Genomic DNA, 22339 nt, shown 5'->3' with positions numbered 1-22339 from the left:
AAATGGTTAAACACGGGCAGCGCGACAGATTGCCATGTCGGCAAAGGGTATTCCCGTGCGTGTCAGTGACCTTTTTTGGAGCAATACCTCCGCGATATCAAGCAAGATCGAAGCAAAAGGGGTTACGGTATGCGGTGGAGGGATTAATTCCAAATATAAAATTAAGAAATGAATGAGACACCACTACTATTGATGCTAATGCTTACCAGTCTCAAGCAAATCAGAAAAACCCCATGACCATGCTAAGTTACCTCAAATGCAACCAGCACAGCCTTGAAGATTTTATAAACTGGCTCAGTGGCTAATTGTTTGGAGTTCGAAATATATAACTTGCGCTGCATATTTATTCATTTTGCCTCCGATACAGGAGTACACGTTCGCTTTAACAAGCAGGTTGTTCATTACCACAGCAACCGATTGCGTGTCATGAATGCGATTTTCGTGTTTAAAAGTAATTAACGTTATGCATAAGAGACGGAAAGAGGCAGAGAACCATACGTTATTTAAGGTTATTTCTATTCGTTACGATATTGATATATGAACTGATGTTGTCATGTAAGCTTCATGCTTTCCCAGTTGCGAACGTCCTCTAAACTGTAGTCTACGGTGCTGCACTGCTAACTTAGCTGACTGCTGCTCATTTTCCCAGAGAATATCATGGTATGTTAACAACAACCCTTTAGAAAATGTACAGTAAGTCCTTTGTGGATCCTCTTGATCTGCTTTCTCCGTGCTTCTTTGACTAATCTCAGTCGCACGCACGCTGCACGCGAGACGAGTTAACCATGTTCGGCACATTTAACTGGAATTGGGGCGTCCACACTGTTTAATACATCTTAGGCACCGCTCGCGTTGTGTTTTGGGCTTTGGAAAGGAAAAAACACAACTTCTCCAGACAATCTCTCGGGGTATCATGTGTCCGATTTACAAACGACGTGGGCGCACCGCTTACTGTTTGACGGAACAGCTCACACAGTAACGGTTGCTATGATGTGTGATTGGACAATGGCCATTTTGTGGGAGGGGCCGGCGAAAGGTCAATTGTTGACGTTTCAAAACGGTGCTATGTTTGAGCCAACAAGACAGTGATTAAGGCAATATAAAGTTAGATTTGGAAACATATACACCCAACTCAGAAACCGAAAAAAAAAACCTATGATGAAAAAAATGTACTTTCATGGTGTCAAAACACTTTTTGTCCAGTATCTTCACGAAATATTATCACAACTTTCCGCAAATTCGCGGGAGACCGTCTTCGGAAAAATATCGTAAACACAACCTCCGTGTCCCTGAGTAACTACGTAAAAGGTCTAGCCCCGCGTTAGGTTGTGCCCCGCGCTCCCCTCACTTAAAAATGTCATTTATTCCTGTGATATGTTAGAAATCATTCTAACATATCATTAATTCTAATAAATTAATTTGCCATCACAGAAATAAATGATGGCATTGCAATATTATTCCACTATATTACTAATTTTCTGTATTTTCGAAACTAAACCCAAATATTTGCTTGTATCTCTCTGCTTTGGACATTTTACCCATTTCTACCCTTAAAACTGGTGTCTGTCCCTTCAACTCATTCAGTAGTCTTTCGCATCGAAAAGATGTTTTCTTTAGTGTCCCGCTCACCATAAAACTTTATTGCACGTGTGCAGTCCTGCAGATATTTCTTCCCAACCTCCTCTGTTTTGACAGTTGGGATCCTAGTGATTCAAGAGACCTGCGTTTTAATGTCCAAACTCCCATGGCAGTTGTCAGTGCTCGCCAAATTTTTCCCAAAGATGTATTGGCGTAATTTACTCCCTACTGTCAAAGGTCCCTAATTGTTTCAGTATGGAGTGGTGTTTGTGTGGCATATCCATGTGTGATTTTCTCTCCATAATTCAACCATCTCATTGATTCATTTCCTGTTCACATATTAGTGCTACTCAATCAGAACGCTACTGGCAGTAGCATATCAAATGGGCTTATGCCAAAGGGAATATGAAATCTTAAGGGATTTTTAATATTTATAAGGCTGTGAAAAATATTTCTCCAGCTTTATTTGAGCTTCGGTATATTTCAGTATATCAGTGGTTAGAGTATTTTGAATATCAGGGGTAAATTTAAGTGTAGGTTTTGGTGTTTTGTCAGCTGATGGTTTCCCGAGGCGTTATTCTTTTAGTCTTTCAAGAAAGATCCTGTGTCAGTTTGGTGAAAAAGAGAAACCAGGAGACTGGGAAGAGGCCGTGTCAGGCCAGGGTCAGGTAGGCTGGGTGCGCCTTCCCTCATGAGGAGATGAAAGACAGATTCAGCTTCATTGTTTAGAGGGAATGTCAGCATTCCGGGCTCTTCTCAGTCCCTTAGGCAGTTTTGCTGTGGGAGCACGAAGACCATGGTTCATTTGCAGGGAATTCCTCAGCAGGCTTCCTGGTCTTGGCCGAGAGAGACACTTGAGGGAAGGAAATACACCGCCTTCAGCCACATGTGTCTTCTCAATCTCTCTCTCTCTCTCTCTCTCTCTCTCTCTCTCTCTCTCTCTCTCTCTCTCTCTCTCTCTCTCTCTCTCTCTCTCTCTCTCTCTCTCTCTTTGTGTCACAGCCTTTAGATTGTTGGGATTTTAAGGCTTACATGATTTTTAAGGGTCATTTAAGGATGCGACTTATACATTACTGTCCAAAAGAGATCGTAAAGGCATTTGATTTTATTTTTTTAAATAAATGCTTTTGAAATGTTTATCGAAGTATCCTGAAAAAATTAGGGCTGTCAAATGATTAATTGCGATTAATCGCATCCAAAATAAAAGTTTGTGTTTACATAATATATGTGGGTGCACTATATATATATATATATATATATATATATATACACACACATGCATGTATATTTCAGGAAAAAAATATTATTTTTATATAGATATAAATCTATATACAGTATATACATGAAAATATTTCTTAAATATATACAAGCATGTGTGTCTATTTATATATATTAAATAATTATACACAGTGCACCCACATATATTATGTAAACACAAACTTTTATTTTGGATGTGATTAATCGTTTGACAGCCCTAGAAAAAGTTGTATCACAGTATCTGAACAATATTAGGAATTGTTGTTCAACATTAATAATAATATGAAATGTTTATTGTGCAGCAAATCATCAGATCAGAATGAATTCTGAAGGATCATGTGACACTGAAGACTGAAGTAAAATTAAATTTTAATAAAATAGAAAACTGTTGTTTAAAATTGTAATAATATTTCACAATATTACTGTTTTTAATGCAGCCTTGTAGTTGAGCATAAGAGACTTTTTTACAAAAACATTTTTAAAATCTTTAAAACTTTAAAAACTTAAACTTAAAAACTTTAAAAATGTAAAATCCTTGAAAAAATCTTGAATACATGATGCTGATTGACGATAATGCTAATGATATGAATAATTCCATTTAAGAACAGCAAAGGAGGCGTAAATTACATGTTTGAAATGAAAAACACTCATTCTACTTAACATTTAATCAAAATTCATCAAAAGTAAACCTGAAAACAAAACAGTTTATTGTTAGATTTTGTAATTGACATGACTTTTTCCAATGCTGATAATCTCAAAATGACCAAATATATATATTATTTGACACAGAAAAGGTTAATGATGTATAGCTTTGACTTTAAATCAGCAGAATTCTGCTGTGATAATATTCCTCACCACAAATGAGGAAAACACACACAGCTTGTCTAATAGTTATCAAATGCTTCCTGCAGGTGCTTACGTCTGTGCTAAAGAATTCAAAGGCCAACTAAAGCAGTCTGTGCTGATCGTAAGGGAAGAGGAATGTGCTGTTTTGAAACAGATAGAGCAACCGATAGAGTTGCTATCTATGGCCCTTAGAGGTTTAAGAGCCGTTAAAAAAAAAAAACGTGAAAGCGAATTGCTTTTCTCCGAGCTAAAAGGCTCAAATGTTTTGCAATAAAACCATTGAAGGCTTGAAAACTGAAATACAGACATTTAGCGAAGGGTAATGTGCTGTGTGTTGGTCATACAATGCTCCCTATGGGCCTGCAAGTAAGATAATATGTCTACCGCTAATATGCTAACATGCTAACTCTAAGAGGCAGCCTCATCCGGTTTCCCCTGCTATCACACAGCGAGTGAGTGCCAGGCTGTTTGTGTAGCCTGAAGCCACGCTAAGTCACTTCCCATGCTCGGGCCAAAGAATACAGCTGACAGAAGGAGCCAGGGTCCTAGTGTGTGGGAAAATGCAATGACAGATAGAGGGCAGGAAGATAGCAGACGGCTGGAGTTGCAGGGTCCTCCGTAAGAGGGCATGAGATCTTCTGATCTTTATTCCTCTCAGTCTCAGGGAAGCCACTCAAAGGGACTTGATTTACTTTATTCATGTTATTTATATTGACTGTTGTTTGGGGTCACAGATGCTGTATATGTAGAAATTAGAATTAAACTCTTATTTTACCTGTTAAATTCTTTTACCATGTTCCCCGGACCTAATTAAAATCGATCAAACTGACATTTTTTTTTTGTAATCAGGTCTATTAGGATTTGCAAAATAATGTAAAATAATCTTAAACTTCAATTGGAAGTCAATCAAAATGGATATTTTTTACTTAATACATGTTTCTTTTCTTTTTTTTTCTTTTTTTTTTTCTTACATATTTTGACTTTATTTTAGTTATATCTACCGTTCAGAGGTTTGGGGTTGGTACGTTTTTTTTTTGTTGTTTTTTTTTTTTTTTTGAAAGAAATGAATACTTTGATTAAAAAGGGACCCATTAAATTGATCAAAAGTGTCCATAAACTTCAATTATGTTACAAAAGATATTTCTGTTGTTTTGAACTTTCTATTTATCAAAGAATCCTAAAAAAATATATATACTATATCGCAGTTTCCGCCAAAATATTAAGCAGGACAACTATTTTTAACATTGATAATACTAAATTAGCATATTAAAATGATTTTTGAAGGATTATGTGACACCGAAAACTGGAAGTTGCTGAAAACTCAGCTTTGTCATCACTTCACAAGAATAAATTACATTTTAAAATATATTAAAATAGCAAAGTTATTTTAAATCAGAATTGTATTTCAAAATATCACTGTTACTACATATTTGATCAAATTAATGCAGCCTTGGTGTGCATTTCTTTCAAAAACATTTACCAACCCCAAACTTCTGAACAATGGTGGATGTTGGGGAAAACAACTGTATCTAAGAGAGGGATCAATACACCATCTTTATAAATCATCCACATATAATAGATGTGTTAAGAACAGTGTTTTAAGAACAGTATTTTGTGTAGCTTAAAAGTAATATGATTTTCCAATTGCATTCACAGTAAATGAAATCATCAGGAACGATCTCTCCAGCATCTCCGTGCACAGCCATGCATAGCAGCCGAGGAGAAGTCCACGGCTGTCATGAACTCTTCAGCATACCAAATTTCATACAGAAGATCTGAATCTGCAAGACCTGACTCTGATAACACCGATTCAACAAACAAACCTTGTGCACTCAGAGTTCCACTTGATGCGAGGCCGACAGAACTCACCGAACCTTGCTTGTTTTATTTCCACGGGGAACCTGAAAACCAGCCTAAAAGCACATAAAAAAAACAAAACAAAACAAGTGCACTTCACTTCAGAATTTATCAGCACATCCTGCCGAGACGTGCAGAGCCGTGTGCTGTTGTGGACCAAGTTGTCTGTCCTTTTGCTTTCCTATTTACTCTCTTGTACACCATGTAGCTTTTTAAATTATTACCGTAAGTGCAGTTTGACATCTTTCTCCATCCACGACCATGTACGTTTCTAAGAAAGAACATTTGAGTCTGGTCACAAATCAAAGTCATTTTGCAGGCCAAAAGCCAGGCGCACAGTTGACGCATGCACAATTGTAAATTATAACCTAAACTTTTTTTGTTTTTTGTTTTGTTTTGGATGCATGCATGTGAATGCAGCTGTGCACTTCTGAAAACTCACTCTGTCTGTGTTTTTGTTACATTTCATCATCCAGTGGCACAAGTACGTGTGGTTAAATGAAGTATCTATTCCTCATGAAGAAGAAAACATTGACGACTGCCTTTATGGAGACGTTTGGTCGAATATCATTTTGAAGCCTATTTGAAAGCCCGAGCGGCCTTGTTGATTTGCCTTAAGCGTATGCCAAATTGTGGTTTTGTTCATCATTTGACAGCAGAAGTCTGTGCTTATCTCTGAATAGCCATTCCAATGTCTATAGCTTTTTAATATCGGGTATGATATGTACTTGTTAACTGGAATTTTTATGAATAGAATAGAATTATTTATTTGGAGTGAGCTGGAATTAATCACACGCAAGCCATGAGGGAATCTAGTAATTCTGTCCCCTCTGCGGTCACAATGGTAGCAAATTTTGTGAGCAGAATGACTGGACTGGCATTTGTCAACCATCCAATATTATTTCAAGGCAGGATAATGGTTTCCGATTAGGCTACGCTCTCTTGAACTGCCTTTAAAACAGCAGAATATATGTTTCACTATAACTGCCTCTATGACCTGATGGTTCACTGCACTGTGCCTTAAAGTGTTTATTAAGCAGGAATACTTTTATATATGTATTTGTCCTCTCTAATAATTATAAACGTAATGCATGTTTCTCAGCATATAATGGTTTATATATCAATTTTCATACAGGGGGTTTTACTTCCTGTACATTCTATCCTGTCCGTAGGTTGTTAGGTAATGTATGCACTTTAATTTGTATTTTTCTGTACTGGGATCTCAGAGATGCCACATATTGTTTTGTTGTTGTTTGTTGTTGTTGTTCTTTCTTGACAATCAGACCTAACATATATTCTTCTGCAAGGTATCAATGACAACAACAGAGTTTTTTTCTTGCAAGTATATGTATTCAATTACCCCATGCTTGTTCAATTTCTACGGAGCATTTACATTTCAGTACCAAAATATGCACAATAAATTCATGCTTTGTTGGCTCTTTTAGAGTTGTGTATAGTTGAATGGTGTAAAAATATGCTTACAAATATAGAGAAAGTACCAGTTGTCGCAATGTCTATTTCTCAGTAACCATAAAAGCCTTTTAAATTACAATATTTCTTTGTAAATTTAATCCTCCAACCTAAGTTTCAATATTTTGGTAAGACTTCAGTTTAAGGTCCAATTCTCACTATGAAAGGGTTAGTTCACCCAAAAATGAAAATTAAGTCAGTGGCTCAACTATAAGTTTATCAAGCGACGAGAATACTTTTTGTGCGAAAAAACAAACAAAAATAACGACTTTATTCGACTATTCCTTTTCTTCCTTGTTGGCCTGAAACGAGACTTCAATTTCCACGACGCATGCGTGGAAATCTATGGAACGGAGGTTTCGTGCCCTGGATGTGTATCCCACAAATCTCCATCAACTGCAAGATGCTATCCTATCAATATGGGCCAACATTTCTAAAGAATGCTTTCAGCACCTTGATGAATCAATGCCACGTAGAAAAGGTAGTTCTATTGGTTTGATATTTTTATTGCCTTTGACTTTTTTCCTTGTTGTTGTTTAAATTGTATTTCTGTTTCAAATATCTTGTCATATTACTTTTTAAATTTAGCTGAAAAGCCTTTAATAGGTTATTTAATGGTAGGTTCCACTGTGACTACTTTCCCCATATGTTGGCCTCTATCGGGGCATGTTGTCACAAAATAATGTTTTGAATGTGCCTTCCAATTTCTGATTACCAACATTCTTTAAAATAACATCTACCATGCATTTAACACATATCCAGCATTTGCAACTTTACTGTGTGAGGCTTCCAGTGGCATCCACTTCCAGTCATTTTAGTAGGCCCAAAGGCCTCTTTTATTTTTTATTATTTTTTGATCATTATTATATATTATTTGGATTTATTATTATAATCGTATAACATTACAAGTTTTACCTTTTACTGCACTTTGTTATTAATACCTATAGTGGCTGCACATTTACAGAAAACAACTTATTTGTGCGTTGCAAAAGAAGGTGGATGAAGTAATTGACCCACTAAGAGAAATATTTACTAGAGTAAAATGTGTGAAAACCTCTGTTATGACAGGAGACTGCTAGTAATTGATACTGACTTTTTACGACGAAATCAAATGACAAAATACTTCAAGATGTTTCTTACTGGTCATAGAGAATGAAAAACGAAGATGATTTATTTGAAAAAGTCTTTTGTCCAAACCTTTAAAGAGTATAAAACGCTGACCCAATGTTCCGTTTCACAGATCTAGTTTCAACCCAGTCACAACGGCTCGTTTAAAATGCGTCAGCGTCGTCTGAAAAGGACTCGTGAAAAATGCGCAAGATCTCTTCCCCGTGTGCGCAAGAGAGATGAACTTCCAGAGTAGCAACTAATGGATCAAAGTAGAAGCAGCTGTTGCATCCAGGCTTTGAGCCAAGCACCCTGTGACACCTGCTAGGCAGACAGGAATATTTTCCATGGGTTTGAATCCCCGGTCACACATAGCCATGGTGACAACGCACAGTCAGGGTGGGGTGTATCATCAAAGCCAGTGCCCACAAATAGCCACTCTGTTAGTATAGGCGGCCCGTGTGAGGATTACTAGAGAGCCAAGAAGAAGAGTGGCCTTTTCTAACGGTCACAGTTATCATTGTGTGAACTGCCCTGCTGAGTGAAGGTCTTGGAGTTTAAAACTCACAGATGTGAGCTTCACATCTCTCCCTTGGAAAGATAATGGAGATGGACGCTGTTCCTCCTAGACTGTCAAACGTTTTGATGTCACAAACCCCTAAATATTGGTATCTTTAGAGGGACTGCTTTCTTAATCATTTATAAATGTATAGAGTAAAACAAATCTAATGATTAAAGATCTGTCATTAGGAATCAAAATAAAACGACTATATTTTCAAATTCTGTAACTTATTTACGTGTTGGGGAAAGTGTAATGCTTTACAGTATTGCGTTACTAAAAAGTAACTAATTGTGCGTCTACTTTGTATGGAAAGTAATGCGTGTTTGGTAACGTTTCACCTGGGTTGGGCTTGCTTGCTTGATTTTTTAATAGCCTAGCAAAAAAAAAATGTTTTATTTTTAGCAAATGTAAAGGCCATTTCACACTAAAAGTGAAATGAATAAGGCTGAAGGAAATGCAAATCCACACCTATACAGTAGAAGGTGCTGTGCAGTATGAAAGCATATACATCCCTCTTTCATTCATTCAACAGAAGAACCATACCGCCAATCTAAGCTATATGCTAATATCAGTCGTATTTGACGAAAGTGGTCGTGACAGTCAGAATTAGTTACTTGGAAAAAGTAATATGATTACGTAACTCACATTACTTTTTAATGCATTACCCCCAAACACTGCTTATTTGTTTTAACATCATATATTATTATTATTATTATTATTATTATTAATATTATTATTATTATTTTTAATCTATTTTCCAATTTCAACATTTTTAAAGCATTTTTCTCAGAATTTTTTTGTGGACTCACAAGCACCTCAAACCCCAAGTTCGAAAACCTCTGTATTAGAATATCAGAAGTTAAGACATGAGACTTTAAATTGTGATATTGCAGCACAATAAAATACATCTATATATATATATCTATATATCTATATCTATATCTATATATATATATATATATATATATATATATATATATTCAATGCCTTTGCATACTGAAAAGAGACTAATATATCAGTTCTCTTTTTTCCGTTGAAATTGTGCATTTTTTATTAACAGAAACTAAGGCTGTCAATACATATAAATAATCATGTAGAATCATGAACATTTTTTACTGCCTTAACAGGTTGTTCCATTTTTATAAGGAAAGAAAATTGTTTTGATGTACAAGTTCTCTGCATAATTTATAACTTAAACTTAACTTAACAATAATATTTTAAAGGCATCTCAAGTAAATGTTTATATTGAGAAATTCATCAGGAATATTTTAGATCACTTTATACAATTGTTGAGGGGATGAATTAAAAACCTTCCTGATCTTTTTCCACAGTAAGTAATCCAATGCATGTTATGTTTCACTTGTACATTCTGTGAGATTTTACTGATAAAAAAAAATAAAATGTAATAATTAATCATAAGACATTCCGAAACTACTAGGTCCCCTAATAACCCTCTTCTCATGGGTGAGAAGAACTGATCTAGACTATTACTGCCTCCTAGTGGACATTTGATGATTCTGGCAAAATCACCATTGAAAATAGTACTCCTATTCATGAAACCATGTTTTTTTGTTTTAGTTTTTTAATGTTAAAAGAAATTGGACACGCCAGCAACTAATAATCATAAAAATCAGTATAAAACACTTTACAAACATTGCACAAAAGAAGTCAGCATTAAAAAAAACTTTAGGCAAGGCAAGGCAAGGCAAGTTTATTTATATAGCACATTTCATACACAATGGCAATTCAAAGTGCTGTACATAGAAGAAATTAAAATAATCAAAAGAAATCAGAATAATTAAAGCAGTTTAGAATAAAAAAATAAGAAATAATGAAAAATAAAAATTATGATAAAAATAAAATACAGTAAATTAAAACTATTTAGAATAATATGAAGTGCAGTAGCAGTCGGACGAACAGTGGCACAGTGCTCATTCAGTCAATGCACAGCTAAACAGATGTGTTTTGAGTCTTGATTTGAATGTGACTACTGTAGGAGCACACCTGATCTCTTCTGGAAGCTGGTTCCAGCTGCGGCTGGCATAATAGCTAAAAGCAGACTCTCCATGCTTAGAGTGAACCCTTGGTATTTCTAGCTGATGTGATCCTAATGATCTGAGTGATCTGTTGGGTTTATATTCAGTGAGCATATCTGCAATATATTGAGGTCCTAACCCATTAAATGATTTATATACCAGTAATAATACTTTAAAATCAATCCTAAATGTAACTGGCAGCCAGTGTAAAGACCTGAGGACTGGTGTGATGTGTTCATATTTTCTGGTCCTGCTCAGAATCCTGGCAGCAGCGTTCTGTATGAGCTGCAACTGTCTTATGGTCTTTTTAGGAAGGCCAGTGAGGAGGCCATTACAGTAATCCACCCTGCTGGTGATGAAAGCATGCACAAGTTTCTCTAAGTCTTGACTGGAAACAAAGCATCTAATTCTTGAAATATTTTTCAGATGATAGTATGCTGATTTAGTTATTGCTTTGACATGACTATTGAAACTAAGGTCTGACTCTAGTGACACACCAAGATTCCTGACTTGATTTTTAGTTGTTAGACCCCTAGCGTCAAGGTGCATTCACCTTAAGAACTTCATCTTTGTTTCCAAACGCAATAACTTCAGTTTTGTCTTTGTTTAACTGCAGAAAGTTTTGACACATCCAACCGTTTACTTCATCAATGCATTGGCACAGGGAGTTAATGGGGCTGTAGTCGTTAGGCGATAGGGCTAAGTAGAGCTCTGTGTCGTCTGCGTAGCTGTGGTAAGCTATTTGGTTCTTTTTCATTATTTGGCTCATTGGGAGCATATACAGGTTGAATAGGAGTGGCGCAAGAATCGAGCCCTGAGGGACTCCGCAAGTCATGGATGTCCACTCAGACTTATGTTCTCCCATACTCACAAAATAACCTCTCCCTTCTAAGTATGACCTGAAACATTTTAGGACTATCCCAGAAAGCCCCACCCAGTTTTCCAGCCTGTCAAGAAGTATGTTGTGATCAACAGTGTCAAATGCAGCACTGAGGTCGAGTAGTACCAGTATGGATAATTTGCCTGTATCAGTATTTAAGCGAATATCGTTTATTATCTTTATGAGAGCTGTCTCCGTGCTGTGATGCGATCGGAAACCAGATTGAAAATTGTCAAAATATCCATTTGAGCTTAAGAATTTGTTCAGCTGATTGAAGACAACCTTTTCAATGATCTTGCCTATGAAAGGAAGATTTGAGATCGGTCTATAATTGCTCAAGATGGTCTTATCCAGATTGCTCTTTTTCAGGAGGGGCTTGACAACTGCAGTTTTCAGGGAGTTCGGAAAATTCCCAGAGCGAAGTGAGGCATTTACCACTTCTAGGAGATCTGCTTCTAAACAGTTTAACACACGTTTGAAAAAAGATGTGGGAAGTGTGTCAAGGGCGCAGTTTGATGTTTTAAGGTGCTGTACGGTTTCTACCAAAATTGTGTCATCAATTTCTTCGAAATCAGACATAGTAACTACTTTCTCAGGTTGTGGTCTGATCTGCCTGAGCTGATCACCTTTCTGATGTTATTGGTTTTCTCAGAGAAGAAAGAAGCAAACTCACTGCACTTGCTGTCTGAGAGCATTTCTATGGGAATCTGGCTTGGGGGGTTTGTCAATCTCTCTACAGTAGCAAAAAGAGTGCGTGTGTTGTTTATATTGCTGTTTATAATATTTGAGAAGAAAGTCTGTCTGGCTTTGCCTAGTTCCCTGTTGAAAGCGTGGATGCTGTCTTTGTAGATGTTATAATGGACTACAAGTTTTGTCTTCCGCCACATGCGTTCTGCTCTTCTGCATTGTCTTTTCATATTTTACAAACATTGTTAATGTAATAAAAACATCTGAATAGCATGCAAAAACAATTGACATTGAAAGCAAGATTATTTTACATTAATTAAAATATTTGATATTAGTTTTAATCAATTTCCTTTTCTGACAAAAATTCGAATAATTTTTTTTTACATTTGCGCCACAATTAAGTATAATATTATTAACATTATTTACAGATCTCATTTCTTATTGACAATTAGTGTTACATGGGTCACCTGAGGTGAAAAATTCAAATACATTGACCAAAGGAAACATAGTCACTGCCCCCAACATTGAGCCCAACTGCACTACAGCTCCACACCACACAAGGGCGCTGTGGCCTTCATCGCGCAAAATGACAGCAACAATCACCTTTACGTAGGATAGGACGAAGATAAAAAAGAACCACGCCAACACCTGTAAAACAAAGTATAACTAAATATACAAAAAAAAAACAAACAATAATATAGATCAAGGAAGTATATGTTTCTTATATAAGATATAAACAAGTATTGGTCCCCAATACTCACAATAATGATGGCTCCAGAGGTCTCATTAACGAGCAGTGGACAGGGACTCAACACAGCCATGCTCATAATGAAAACTCCAATTAGAGAGCCAATAGAAGTGAGAACACCCATCAGCACTAAAGACCTGTTCAGAATGTGACAAAGAGATGAGAATGAGTTAGTTCATTGTGTTAATATCCAAAATGTGCATTATATATCTATCTATCTATCTATCTATCTATCTATCTATCTATCTATCTATCTATCTATCTATCTATCTATCTATCTATCTATCTATCTATCTATCTATCTATCTATCTATCTATCTATCTATCTATCTATCTATCTATCTATCTATCTATCTATCTATCTATCTATCTATGGTGTTACTGCATATCGACATCCATGATAGGCCAAATTAATAGAGCACATATCATGGATTTTTGAAAATGACTGTTCATGTGGTGTGGAAAATAGGTCTAAGGGAATGAAAACATCCTGCAAAGATTTATATCTGAAAGTGCACCGTATATAAAGTTATTGTCTTTCAAAAGTGAGAGTCGACTCTGAGTCTATGAAATGAATTGTTTTTGAAACGAGTCATTAACTGTTACGTCGTGACGTAGATAGATCATTGGCCGCTCCCAACAACTACGCGTGCAGACTTGAAGTGACGTCTAGAACACATTCAATTACTTCAGCTGAATCGCATCATGACACTGACGTAATGACCGTTTAATAAGGAGATACTTTATGAAGACAGTTCACTTCGCGTATACACAGGAGCCGTCTTAGAAAATAATCTCGATAAGTCAAACCACAAACGCCGTGCTGAGTGATCTGAACTGTATGAAGTTGCGAACTTCTGAACTGTATGAACGGCGTTCGGGGATCGACTTATCGAGACTATTTTCTAAGAAGGCTCCTGTCTGTATACGCGAACTGAACTGTCTTCATAAAGTATCTTCTTATTAAACGGTCTGTACACTTACAAAGTTCTCAATGCTTCGTTTTGCATGTATGGAGCCTCATTATGTTACTGTGTTAGTGTGGGGCTATTTTGAGCCTTGTTAGTGGTATAAACTAGTGATGTCTTTTTACTTAGTCAATGCCCCCATTACTAGCATTATACGCTAAACAGTTTTTAGAGATAAAACTCTTACATTCGATTATCATGAAAACAAATCTCAGAGAACGATTGACTAGGTACCGATGATTTATTAGACCAAAGGTTCATTGTTCGCCGGAGTTCTCCTTTAATATTGGTGCACTGATACAGCAAGCGCTATTCCCTGCTATTGTTAACATGTTAGCAATTTAGCAAGTTAGCATAGTTAGCTAAATAATAAAAATGTTCACATTAAGGTTACAAGAAAGTTTTAGAGTTAAAGCTGCAGTCTGTACCTTTTTTGGGGATAGAAATTATTAAATAAAATGTATTTAAGCTGTTGACGTTGTTAACATTGACAATTTGAGAACATGTAAAACGATTTTTATATTTAATCAGCACGATTTCCTGCAATGTCAGAACCAGAACCAAAATGGATGTTACTTACTTATTCAGATGACATTTTCGGGTGAAAATTATTATGTTGTTCATACTTCTAAAAAGAATAATCTGTGATTCTGAATGACAGTATTCACACCGGCACGGTTACTGACAGCCACAAGATTCATCCGTGCTGTGCCGTGTCGAACTACAACTTACATAAAGTTGACAATTCCGAAAATGACTGCAATTGCAGATTTCAAACAGAGATGGCGACAAAGAGGAAAAACTGCGGACTGTAGCTTTAAATGCATGGGTGTACTCAAACATTTAAAGTTAAGAACAAGTAAAATGTATGAATGCAAAATAAAATCTGCCAGTTCTGCTTACTTAAACTGAATTTCTTAACTTCAAATTTGAGGCAACTGATTGTGAATAATGAAATATACAAATTAAAAACATGACTAAATTCATAGCTTTCTGTCTAAATTTAAAGATCATTTTAAATTGGAATTAACATGGAGTTAGAATCAAATTAAAAACTAAATTCTAATAAAATAAACTATCTGTCTGTCTATTTAAAACTTTTAGCCTTTGTTTTAATTTTAGTATTCAAAATCAATTCCTGTGATGGCAAAGCTTACTCCAGTCTTTAGTGTCCCGTGATCCTTTAGAAACCATTCTAATGTCAATGTTGAAAACTTGATTTTAACCTTATTTAAATTTTCATCATCATTTCATGTGCTCATATTTGTTTGGGAAGTAGCCTTGTAATAAGCATAATATTGTAGAGCTACAATATATAATCATATATTGTTTAAAATGACAAAGAAATTACAGTACAACCTATGAAATCAATGTTTTTCAAGATGTGGCTCACCTTTGAGTGTAAAACATGGTGATGAAGCAAGCTATAGGATTGGCAACATTCGCCATAGTGGCTGACCAATGATAGGCCTGGTCTCCATATGGTAAACATGCATACGACTGCACTGACGGCAAGCCAGTATTGGTCAGAGCGTTTACCCATGCTAGGATAATGTAGATGTACACTACTTGTATCCACGTATACGTCCCGGTCCCAAACGTGCTCCTGGGCTTCTCAGTATTTTGAGAACGCATCATTGGTTTCTGTTCAGATCTCTTGTTTTTCCTGTGGGATGTATGGGCTCCATTTCGTTTTGTGTTACTGGAGTGCTCTCGAGCCACAGCTGGATTGTAGTTTAAAAGTAAGAACGCCACTAAACAAACCACCATCATAGCAGCCAGGAAGAAAAAATAGGCTTCAACTGAAAAGTTAGCAGGTTGGTATTGAGGCACAAAGTAGTTAGCGTCTCTGTAAGACTCATTAAGGTGCGTTTCATTGGATCTGAGGATTTGAGATGCATTTACACATTCCATCACACCTACACCCTGAACCATCGCCATTAAAGCTGGGACAAGACCGCTCAGGCCTTCCCCTATATAATAAGTCATGAGATACTCCGACTTGAGCCGCGCCATGAAGGGAAGGAACGTCACAGAAGAAGTGCAGTCCACTATGGAGATGAAGAAGATGAGGAGCAGGAGAGGAAGGCTGCACTCCACACCTCGCACCGCTACCGTCTCACTCCAGAAGAAAGCCAGGAAGAAGCTGGCCAGTATCCCAAAACCAACAATAAAATAAATAACCGCTGTCTCGTTGAGAGTTCCTGGGCGGAAGCGGTGCATTAATGTGACAAAAAGAGGTCCGATGTTGGCAATTTGGATAATAACAGTGAGGTAGGAGGGAAGGTACCAGCCCTCAGGTACATGTGGAACGATTAAAGGAAGCTCCACCCACACACCACAGATGGTGACCCATGAGCCCATGCCAAACAGACAGGCCAAAACATGGGTGAGGATGGACATGGCCATGATGATTTAGATCAGTATCCTTCAGAATTCATAACCTAAATGTCTAAAAGAAAGAAAAAAGATGCAGTTAGTAACCAAAAGAATCATCGTTATTAATGGTAAAGTTCTGTCATGTACTCACTCTCAAGTTGTTTCAAACCTGTATGAATTTATTTCTTCGGCTGAACACCAAAAAATATATATTTCAAAGATTCTGGGTAACCATATAGTTGTTGGGCCCCAATGACTTTCATAAGCAGGAACTAGGGACTTTGGGGTGGTACTCTGTGTGTTTACACTGCAGGAACCAGGGTCTAAATGAAGTTTCGGGTAAATGTTTCCCCCTCCAAAAGTCCCTGCTTGAGTGGTAGTACTTTATCAAAGTTCAGGAACTTTCAGGGGTGGGACTTTGGTACTGAAAATGCTGATTGGTTGAGTTCATCAGAGGCGTAGCAAGCTTTTGAAAAGTGTGGGGGATGGATGTGTCATTTAAATTTGGGCATGTTACGTAGACCCCTGTCCCTCTAGGGGGGTTCGGGGGCATGCTCCCCCGCAAGAAAATTTGGTACATTTTAAGGTTAAATGCATCAATCTGGAGCACATTGAGAGCTCAAAATTAAGAGCTTCAACTGGATTCGACCCAGGCCTGTGCACATTGAACAACGAAAAAGCATGGACTTGTTGCTTACCTAAAGAGGGCTCAAACATCTTTATAGTTAAGATATAGAGTCTGTCATTATATTCTATATTATGCTATCAAAATTACAATACTTTTGTCCTAATTTCTTCACTTGTAAGAAATAAACCCTTGAGCTTTTATTTAGGAGAAAACACAGAACACCATGCTGATCGTGTGAGCAAAGAGCGCGTTTTTTTTTTCAAATCACGCAGCATTACAAACAGAATGCCTAACGCAAGTCTTCTACTGTTTATCCAAAAATACGAAATATAATAATGAAAACACTGGACATGTCAATAAAACATAAACATAACATCTTCCCAAACACATATCAAGCTTATTTAAAAAACTCGAAAGCATAAACACTCATTCAAAGTACCTGGAAAAGGGAGATGTAAACAACCATAAGTTCCCGCCTCCTCAGCACGAGCTGACCGATACATCTAACACATCAAGAGAGGCGGGACTTAAGGCAGAACAGCCAATCATCAGCCGGACACACTCAAAGCCGGTGTCATGTTTGAGAGGAGACAGCCACAGCGAGCGCACACACACACACTGAGCGCCAGAGAAACGGAGGAGCGACTGTAGAAAGGCGTTTGTGTAAAACTGCGGAAAAACGGCAGAAAAAGTGCGGGTGTTGAACACTCTCACCGGGAAAAGTGTGGGTGTTAAAACACCCACATCCCCCATGGTTGCGACGCCCCTGGGCTCTAGACCCTTCCAGAGCTGAGATATAGAAACTCAAAAATTCGACCCGAAAAAAAAAAACGACAGTGGTACCCCTTTCGTTTTTTTTTTTTGGGCGAAAAATTAAGTTTCTCCAATCTTCTCAAAACTCTGGATTCTGATAGAGGGCCATGCGACTTTAACCTGAGTGCAAAAATGGAGGCTCTAGACCCTTCCAGAGCTGAGATATCGAAACTCAAAAATTCGACCCAAAAAAAAAAAACGACAGTGGTACCCCTTTCGTTTTTTTTTTTTCGGGCGAAAAATTAAGTTTCTCCAATCTTCTCAAAACTCTGGATTCTGATAGAGGGCCATGAGACTTTAACCTGAGTGCAAAAATGGAGGCTCTAGACCCTTCCAGAGCTGAGATATCGAAACTCAAAAATTCGACCCGAAAAAAAAAAAAACGACAGTGGTACCCCTTTCGTTTTTTTTTTTTCGGGCGAAAAATTAAGTTTCTCCAATCTTCTCAAAACTCTGGATTCTGATAGAGGGCCATGAGACTTTAACCTGAGTGCAAAAACTGAGGCTCTAGACCCTTCCAGAGCTGAGATATCGAAACTCAAAAATTCGACCCGAAAAAAAAAAAACGACAGTGGTACCCCTTTCGTTTTTTTTTTTTTTGGGCGAAAAATTAAGTTTCTCCAATCTTCTCAAAACTCTGGATTCTGATAGAGGGCCATGAGACTTTAACCTGAGTGCAAAAATGGAGGCTCTAGACCCTTCCAGAGCTGAGATATCGAAACTCAAAAATTCGACCCGAAAAAAAAAAAACGACAGTGGTACCCCTTTCGTTTTTTTTTTTCGGGCGAAAAATTAAGTTTCTCCAATCTTCTCAAAACTCTGGATTCTGATAGAGGGCCATGAGACTTTAACCTGAGTGCAAAAATGGAGGCTCTAGACCCTTCCAGAGCTGAGATATCGAAACTCAAAAATTCGAACCGAAAAAAAAAAAAACGACAGTGGTACCCCTTTCGTCTTTTTTTTTTTTTTGGGGCGAAAAATTAAGTTTCTCCAATCTTCTCAAAACTCTGGATTCTGATAGAGGGCCATGAGACTTTAACCTGAGTGCAAAAATGGAGGCTCTAGACCCTTCCAGAGCTGAGATATCGAAACTCAAAAATTCGAACCGAAAAAAAAAAACGACAGTGGTACCCCTTTCGTTTTTTTTTTTTTGGGGCGAAAAATTAAGTTTCTCCAATCTTCTCAAAACTCTGGATTCTGATAGAGGGCCATGAGACTTTAACCTGAGTGCAAAAATGGAGGCTCTAGACCCTTCCAGAGCTGAGATATCGAAACTCAAAAATTCGACCCGAAAAAAAAAAAACCACAGTGGTACCCCTTTCGTATTTTTTTTTTTAAAGGGCGAAAAATTAAGTTTCTCCAATCTTCTCAAAACTCTGGATTCTGATAGAGGGCCATGAGACTTTAACCTGAGTGCAAAAATGGAGGCTCTAGACCCTTCCAGAGCTGAGATATCGAAACTCAAAAATTCGACCCGATAAAAAAAAAAACGACAGTGGTACCCCTTTCGTTTTTTTTTTTGGGGCGAAAAATTAAGTTTCTCCAATCTTCTCAAAACTCTGGATTCTGATAGAGGGCCATGAGACTTTAACCTGAGTGCAAAAATGGAGGCTCTAGACCCTTCCAGAGCTGAGATATCGAAACTCAAAAATTCGACCCGAAAAAAAAAAAAAAAACGACAGTGGTACCCCTTTCGTTTTTTTTTTTTCAGGGCGAAAAATTAAGTTTCTCCAATCTTCTCAAAACTCTGGATTCTGATAGAGGGCCATGAGACTTTAACCTGAGTGCAAAAATGGAGGCTCTAGACCTTTCCAGAGCTGAGATATCGAAACTCAAAAATTCGACCCGATAAAAAAAAAACGACAGTGGTACCCCTTTCGTTTTTTTTTTTTTTTCGGGCGAAAAATTAAGTTTCTCCAATCTTCTCAAAACTCTGGATTCTGATAGAGGACCATGAGACTTAGACCTGAGTGCAAAAATGGAGGCTCTAGCCCCTTCCAGAGCTGAGATATCGAAACTCAAAAATTCGGCCCGAAAAAAAAAACGACAGTGGTACCCCTTACGGTTTTTTTTTGGGCGAAAAATTAAGTTTCTCCAATCTTCCCAAATTCTGATAGAGGGCCATGAGACTTAGACCTGAGTGCAAAAATGGAGGCTCTAGCCCCTTCCAGAGCTGAGATATCGAAACTCAAAAATTCGGCCCGAAAAAAAAAACGACAGTGGTACCCCTTACGTTTTTTTTTTTGGGCGAAAAATTAAGTTTCTCCAATCTTCCCAAATTCTGATAGAGGGCCATGAGACTTAGACCTGAGTGCAAAAATGGAGGCTCTAGCCCCTTCCAGAGCTGAGATATCGAAACTCAAAAATTCGGCCCGAAAAAAAAACGACAGTGGTACCCCTTACGTTTTTTTTTTGGGCGAAAAATTAAGTTTCTCCAATCTTCCCAAATTCTGATAGAGGGCCATGAGACTTAGACCTGAGTGCAAAAATGGAGGCTCTAGCCCCTTCCAGAGCTGAGATATCGAAACTCAAAAATTCGGCCCGAAAAAAAAAAAACGTCAGTGGTACCCCTTACGTTTTTTTTTTGGGCGAAAAATTAAGTTTCTCCAATCTTCCCAAATTCTGATAGAGGGCCATGAGACTTAGACCTGAGTGCAAAAATGGAGGCTCTAGCCCCTTCCAGAGCTGAGATATCGAAACTCAAAAATTCGGCCCGAAAAAAAAACGACAGTGGTACCCCTTACGTTTTTTTTTTTTGGGGCGAAAAATTCAGTTTCTCCAATCTTCCCAAAACTCTGGATTCTGATGGAGGGCCATGAGACTTAGACCTGAGTGCAAAAATGAAGGCTCTAGCCCCTTCCAGAGCTGAGATAGCGAAACTCAAAAATTCGGCCCGAAAAAAAAAACGACAGTGGTACCCCTTACGTTTTTTTTGGGGGGCGAAAAATTAAGTTTCTCCAATCTTCCCAAAACTCTGGATTCTGATAGAGGGCCATGAGACTTAGACCTGAGTGCAAAAATGGAGGCTCTAGCCCCTTCCAGAGCTGAGATATCGGAACTCAAAAATTCGGCCCGAAAAAAAAACGACAGTGGTACCCCTTACGTTTTTTTTTTGGGCGAAAAATTAAGTTTCTCCAATCTTCCCAAATTCTGATAGAGGGCCATGAGACTTAGACCTGAGTGCAAAAATGGAGGCTCTAGCCCCTTCCAGAGCTGAGATATCGAAACTCAAAAATTCGGCCCGAAAAAAAAACGACAGTGGTACCCCTTACGTTTTTTTTGGGGGGCGAAAAATTAAGTTTCTCCAATCTTCTCAAATTCTGATAGAGGGCCATGAGACTTACACCTGAGTGCAAAAATGGAGGCTCTAGCCCCTTCCAGAGCTGAGATATCGAAACTCAAAAATTCGGCCCGAAAAAAAAAACGACAGTGGTACCCCTTACGTTTTTTTTTTTGGGGCGAAAAATTAAGTTTCTCCAATCTTCCCAAATTCTGATAGAGGGCCATGAGACTTAGACCTGAGTGCAAAAATGGAGGCTCTAGCCCCTTCCAGAGCTGAGATATCGAAACTCAAAAATTCGGCCCGAAAAAAAAACGACAGTGGTACCCCTTACGTTTTTTTTTTTGGGCGAAAAATTAAGTTTCTCCAATCTTCTCAAATTCTGATAGAGGGCCATGAGACTTACACCTGAGTGCAAAAATGGAGGCTCTAGCCCCTTCCAGAGCTGAGATATTGAAACTCAAAAATTCGGCCCGAAAAAAAAACGACAGTGGTACCCCTTACGTTTTTTTTTTTTGGGGCGAAAAATTAAGTTTCTCCAATCTTCCCAAATTCTGATAGAGGGCCATGAGACTTAGACCTGAGTGCAAAAATGGAGGCTCTAGCCCCTTCCAGAGCTGAGATATCGAAACTCAAAAATTCGGCCCGAAAAAAAAACGACAGTGGTACCCCTTACGTTTTTTTTTTGGGCGAAAAATTAAGTTTCTCCAATCTTCCCAAATTCTGATAGAGGGCCATGAGACTTAGACCTGATTGCAAAAATTGAGGCTCTAGCCCCTTCCAGAGCTGAGATATCGAAACTCAAAAATTCGGCCCGAAAAAAAAAAACGACAGTGGTACCCCTTACTTTTTTTTTTTGGGCGAAAAATTAAGTTTCTCCAATCTTCCCAAATTCTGATAGAGGGCCATGAGACTTAGACCTGAGTGCAAAAATGGAGGCTCTAGCCCCTTCCAGAGCTGAGATATCGAAACTCAAAAATTCGGCCCGAAAAAAAAACGACAGTGGTACCCCTTACGTTTTTTTTTTTGGACGAAAAATTAAGTTTCTCCAATCTTCCCAAATTCTGATAGAGGGCCATGAGACTTAGACCTGAGTGCAAAAATGGAGGCTCTAGCCCCTTCCAGAGCTGAGATATCGAAACTCAAAAATTCGGCCCGAAAAAAAAAAACGACAGTGGTACCCCTTACATTTTTTTTTGGGCGAAAAATTAAGTTTCTCCAATCTTCCCAAATTCTGATAGAG

At 37.8% G+C, this 22339-nt stretch overlaps 2 protein-coding genes across 5 annotated transcripts in view; one reads left to right on the top strand and one right to left on the bottom strand.

The window, feature by feature from the left end:
- nfatc1 (nuclear factor of activated T cells 1) overlaps positions 1-6982 on the top strand; it is a 58540-nt gene extending 51558 nt beyond the window's left edge. For both annotated transcript variants that reach the window (XM_089122725.1, XM_089122724.1), the window contains exon 10: positions 5338-6982. In XM_089122725.1, the coding sequence (XP_088978851.1) occupies positions 5338-5393 (56 nt within the window). In that variant the 3' untranslated portion in view covers positions 5394-6982. The remainder of the gene's footprint in view (positions 1-5337) is intronic.
- A 4987-nt stretch (positions 6983-11969) lies between these two features.
- Positions 11970-22339, bottom strand: part of slc52a3-2a (solute carrier family 52 member 3-2a) — a 106822-nt gene continuing 96452 nt past the window's right edge. For 2 of the 3 annotated variants that reach the window (XM_089122793.1, XM_089122794.1), the window contains 3 exons: positions 15390-16448; positions 13042-13165; positions 11970-12928 (listed from right to left, as the gene is read on the bottom strand). In XM_089122793.1, the coding sequence (XP_088978919.1) occupies positions 12719-12928; positions 13042-13165; positions 15390-16405 (1350 nt within the window). In that variant the 5' untranslated portion in view covers positions 16406-16448 and the 3' untranslated portion in view covers positions 11970-12718. Of the gene's footprint in view, positions 12929-13041; positions 13166-15389; positions 17994-22339 lie in introns of those variants that run through there. The other variant, XM_039650361.2, reaches the window with a different exon arrangement.

This window comes from Pimephales promelas, chromosome 18, assembly GCF_988280905.1.
Source record: "Pimephales promelas chromosome 18, fPimPro1.hap1.1, whole genome shotgun sequence".
Lineage (NCBI taxonomy): Eukaryota > Metazoa > Chordata > Actinopteri > Cypriniformes > Leuciscidae > Pimephales > Pimephales promelas.
The sequence above is the reverse complement of the archived record's forward strand: the minus strand, read 5'-3'. Positions and strand labels throughout refer to the sequence as shown.